The 4,800-nt window shown below is 41.0% G+C and overlaps 1 protein-coding gene across 2 annotated transcripts in view; it reads left to right on the top strand.

Moving 5' to 3' along the window:
• The first annotated feature begins 95 nt into the window (after positions 1 to 95).
• The window catches only part of LOC129829912 (uncharacterized), a 34,690-nt gene continuing 29,985 nt past the window's right edge, over positions 96 to 4,800 (top strand). The window contains exons 1-3 of one of the 2 annotated variants that reach the window (XM_055891918.1): positions 96 to 702; positions 1,759 to 1,797; positions 2,089 to 2,218. In XM_055891918.1, the coding sequence (XP_055747893.1) occupies positions 1,792 to 1,797; positions 2,089 to 2,218 (136 nt within the window). In that variant the 5' untranslated portion in view covers positions 96 to 702; positions 1,759 to 1,791. Of the gene's footprint in view, positions 703 to 776; positions 1,133 to 1,758; positions 1,798 to 2,088; positions 2,219 to 4,800 lie in introns of those variants that run through there. The other variant, XM_055891917.1, reaches the window with a different exon arrangement.

The raw sequence follows: 4,800 nt of genomic DNA, 5'->3' as shown, positions 1-4,800 counted from the left end.
CACTGAATTGTATATTTATATTTTCTTCCAAATTCACATTTTATGATAAAATGGGAGATGGACATTTAGCTTAAAAGCTAGAATCCTCAGTTGCTACATCCACTTATACATTAATGATATATACCCATTGATTCTTGAAGAATATAACTTATAAATATAAATATGCTTCCTGAACTTATTTCAACTGTCATAGCCCAACAGAACCAAAAATATAAGGGTGTTTGACACCAATGTTTTTAAACAATGTGAAATGTAAACAAACACTATATAGCCTCAAAACATGGTTAAAACGATGATTTTGATATCATTGATGAGTCCTTGCATTCACAGCCCTGTCTGAATTTGAGAGGGGTTACATTTCTCCAGGCCCATTACTTTTTACCAAAACAGGCGGGGTAACCCATGTTTCACTGAGGGATAATTATCCCATATATTGAAGTGTAGTGCGACATTGTGTGACGGCACGCGTTTATAGCGCCCTCTGCTGACCATACTTGGAAATGTTTGCTTCTGTAATTCCAGGTGAGGCGGGTGTAATCATTCATCTTGAATAGCTCAACGCAGGCTACTTCCAGTCTGCTTGTCTGACCATAATAAACCATTGAAAAGTTTTCCTGCAACAGAAACTCTTTCTTGGCCTAATTTTGCAATGTCCAATACGTTTTTGTTAGCTACCCTACATTTGTGCAGGCACGACGGGAGGTAGGCTATTTACTTTTGCAGCTTTTGAAAATGTTTTTCTGGAGCAAGTAAAAAATGAGATTTTATTGGTTAACGTTGCACAGAGTTGCAATTTAAATGAGTAGACAATGGGTGAGTGTATTTCTAAATGTTAATATGGATTTGAATTAGGCCTAAAAACGTGCTATTTAGGTTATTGGACGGGATCCTGCGATGACGGCCACCCAACGTTTCATTAGCCGTGCACTAAACCGTGTTGTTACGTCATCCGTGTCTCTAGTGACGTATGATATTAAGTGGTGTTCAATGTCAGACAATGGTTAATCATATGGTCATCATTTTCTACAAGACCGGTCATGAGGCGAAGTCGATAGGCAGACATCTTACCAGCCAGCCACCCTACTCAGTAGACCCCACCGTCTCGACAATTATGATCGGACAGAAGAACAAAGTAAATGTTGTGTTTCTCTACTCTAGAATATCCCATAGCCAAATATACAGTCCATAATAATGCCAATGGACTTTTCGACTGCAATCAATTTAGTCACCATAGGCCTATTAATGTTTTAGGATACGTTTAGCAGATTGTGTCCTTATTAAGCCGTATACAGACAGTCAGCGAAAACGTTGCTGACTATTCGTTTTCAAGTGAAAATATATTTCTCAAGCGGCAGAGAAAAATGACCAGCACGTGCGGTAGTAGTTGTGATCGGTAGCTAGCTGCGCCTTCGATGCCGCTTGGTGGGAGGCAAATCTGCCGCTGGTTTTTCATAGAAACCAATTGAGGGGGCTACGTTTTCTTTCGTTGTGTGTAGACCATTGCATGCTCAAAAAAAGGTGCTAGTTAATAGCCTACCAAAAAAGGGTTATTAATTTGCCTCTCCAGGTAGAACCAATAACGTGTTCTATCTGGGACTGAACTAGAATTGCATTATCTGATTACTATTTACATTTAGCAGAATGGCGTATCCATAATTAAACTTGAGTTGAAGAACCCTGTTGGAACCCTTTTTTCTAAACTGTAGTAGATCATTTATTTCACATATGCAATGCATTCTCTCTTCTCTTCATCTACAGCGTAATAGTCTAAGGCGTAGCAGCCGCCGTGCCATGCAGGTGAGGTTGCTGTATGCTAGCATGCTTTCCATGCAGTCTGTTAACATCTGTTACAACGATGCATCATACCATTAGGCCTATATTCAGCTGAGACCCAACTATACTGAAGATTCTACATAGAGGATGCTTTTAGGTCCATGGCAGGATAATATTTATTTTTCTTAGTATAAATCCCAAATGGCACTATTCCTTATTTAGTGCACTACTTTTGACCAGGCAATAGGGGAATAGGGTGCCATTTGGGACACATATTATTTAATAAGGGTACAGGAAATACAATTATGTTCACAGGCCACGTTGACCTACCCTGAGGTGATCGTTCGGAGTGTGGAGATGACATCGGTCAGTAGGAGAGACATCTCCTCTTCGATCAGCAACAACACCTACAACCGATACTTGCTGGAGAAACAACAGAAGATAGGTTTGAAACACTTAGAAGTTGGTAGCCCTTAAGACTCGTACCCATATATGGGTTGAAAATGGCTGATTTGAGCACTGATAATCGCCTAAATTGGAACGCAGTGGCTATTCAGTAAAATGCTATAAATTGTCAGCGCTCAGGCTGGCTCTAAGCTTCACAGCGCTGAATGGATTTTGACTGACAAACTTTCTGAACCGCACGCAACAAAGTTACCCCCATCCCTCCCGCTAATTGTGCAACGTTTGCACCCTTTTCGTTGTCTGAGTGAGGGAAATTCTGTACATTAAGAGGGCTCGATGTATTTTGAAAGATGAGAAGTTGAGGATTATAATAAATATTGCTTTGATGTCCTACAAGCAAGTCAAACACCTGTGAGTCCAAATGTGCACTTCACATTTCCATATCATAAAACTCATGTCATATACAGTGTCAACGTTTATGATCACTATATTTGATGTAGTTACAAGATAACATGACGTCGTACCCTGGGTTGTTCTGAACAGAATGAGCCTATATTTGTCTATTGTGGAGCCAATTTGCTGTGGAACACGTACCTGAATGCATGCATGACTCCTTTCAATGCGCATCAAAATGATGATCTGTTTCTCTGAATTGCCCTGCGACAGCCTAACACTGTAAGATCGTATTTTATAACTTAGCTAGTCATGTTGCAATAGAACAAGCTTTCAAATTATGCCCACCTGACCCACGGGCTGTTTTTTTGATTGCGTAAACAACAACAGTAATCGTATGTTGGCGGGGATGCAAGGTTGTGTTCCAAACAAAACAACCACAAGTGTGTTTGCTCTAGTTCATTTGAGCGATAAAAGTGCATTGAAATTACTTAAGAACTTTGCACTTTTTTTGAGAAGTGTGTGTCTGTCCACTTGGAGACACCAGTTAGTCCACACCAGTTAGTCCTCTCACTCAAACCCATTTTTTTGTCATGTTGCACCTACTCCACATTTTCCAGGAATATTCTTATCATGTTACTGAATGTAATTTTCAGATTTCGTTATCAACAAATGCAGCATAAAGTAAATATAAAATGCAAATAAAATCAAAAGTCTTGTGTCAGGTGAACTGTTGTGTCCTCATCTTTGGTCCAAATTTTCCCTAAATCTGCAAACTGTTTCATTTCAATTGCTACTATGCTTATGCATATGCTTTTTAGATTTATTCTGTTAGAAATATTTCAATTTAGACCTATAGGCCAAGAGTTAAATAGGCAAATGGATGTTTTTTTTTTGTTTGGGCGTCTTACACAACTATGAAAAAGATTTTGTATAATACGGAAATACTCAAGTACCAGTTTGGTAAACTGAAAAAATATATAAAACGCAACATGTAAAGTGTTGGTGTCATGAGCTGAAATAAAAGATCCCAGAAATTTTCCATATGCACAAAGCTTATTTCTCTCAAATTTTGTGCACAAATTTGTTTACATCCCTGTTAGTGAGCATTTCTCCTTTGCCAAGAGAATCCATCCACCTGACAGGTGTGGCATATCAAGAAGCTGATTAAACAGCATGATCATTACACAGGTGCACCTTGTACTGGGGACAATAAAAGGCCACTCTAAAATGTGCTGTTTTGTCACACAGCACAATGCCACAGATGTCTCAAGTTTTGAGGAAGCGTGCAATTGGCATGCTGACTGCAAGAATGTCCACCGGAGTTGTTGCCAGAGAATTGAATGTTAACTGCTCTACCATAAGCCACCTCCAACGTCATTTTAGAGAATTTGTCAGTACGTCCAATCGGCCTCACAACTGCAGACCAAGTGTAACCACCCCAGCCCAGGACCTCCACAACCTGCTTTTTCACCTGCGGGATCGTCTGAGCCCAGCCACCCAGACTGGTGAAACTGGGTTTGCACAACCAAAGAATTTCTGCACAAACTGTCAGAAACCGTTTCAGGGAAGCTCATCTGCGTGCTCGTCGTCCTCACCAGGGTCTAGACCTGACTGCAGTTCGACGTCGTAACTTACTTCAGTTGGCAAATGTTGACCTTCGATGGCCATTGGCATGCTGGAGAAGTGTACTCTTCATGGATGAATCATGGTTTCAACTGTACCGGGCAGATGGCAGACAGCATGTATTGGGTCATGGGGGCGAGTGATTTGCTGATGTCAACATTGTGAACAGAGTGCCCCATGGTGGCGGAGGGGTTATGGTATGGGCAGGCAGGCATAAGCTACAGACAACGAACACAATTGCATTTTATGGATGGCAATTTGAATGCACAAAAATACCGTGACAATATCCTGAGGCCATTGTCATGCCATTCATCTGCCACCATCACCTCATGTTTTAGCATGATAACGCAAGAATCTGTAAACAATTCCTGGAAGATGAAAATGTTCCAGTTCTTCCATGGCCTGCATACTCACCAGATATGTCACCCATTGAGCATGTTTGGGATGCTCTGGATCACTGTGTACCACAGCGTGTTCCAGTTCCCGCCAATATCCAGCAACTTCGCACAGCCATTGAAGAGGAGTGGGACAACCTTCTACAATCAACAGCCTGATCAACTCTATGCAAAGGAGATGTGTCGCGTTGCACAAGGCACATGGTGG

This window comes from Salvelinus fontinalis, chromosome 31 (assembly GCF_029448725.1).
Source record: "Salvelinus fontinalis isolate EN_2023a chromosome 31, ASM2944872v1, whole genome shotgun sequence".
NCBI classification, from domain to species: domain Eukaryota; kingdom Metazoa; phylum Chordata; class Actinopteri; order Salmoniformes; family Salmonidae; genus Salvelinus; species Salvelinus fontinalis.
This window is presented reverse-complemented; position numbering and strand designations above follow the sequence as displayed.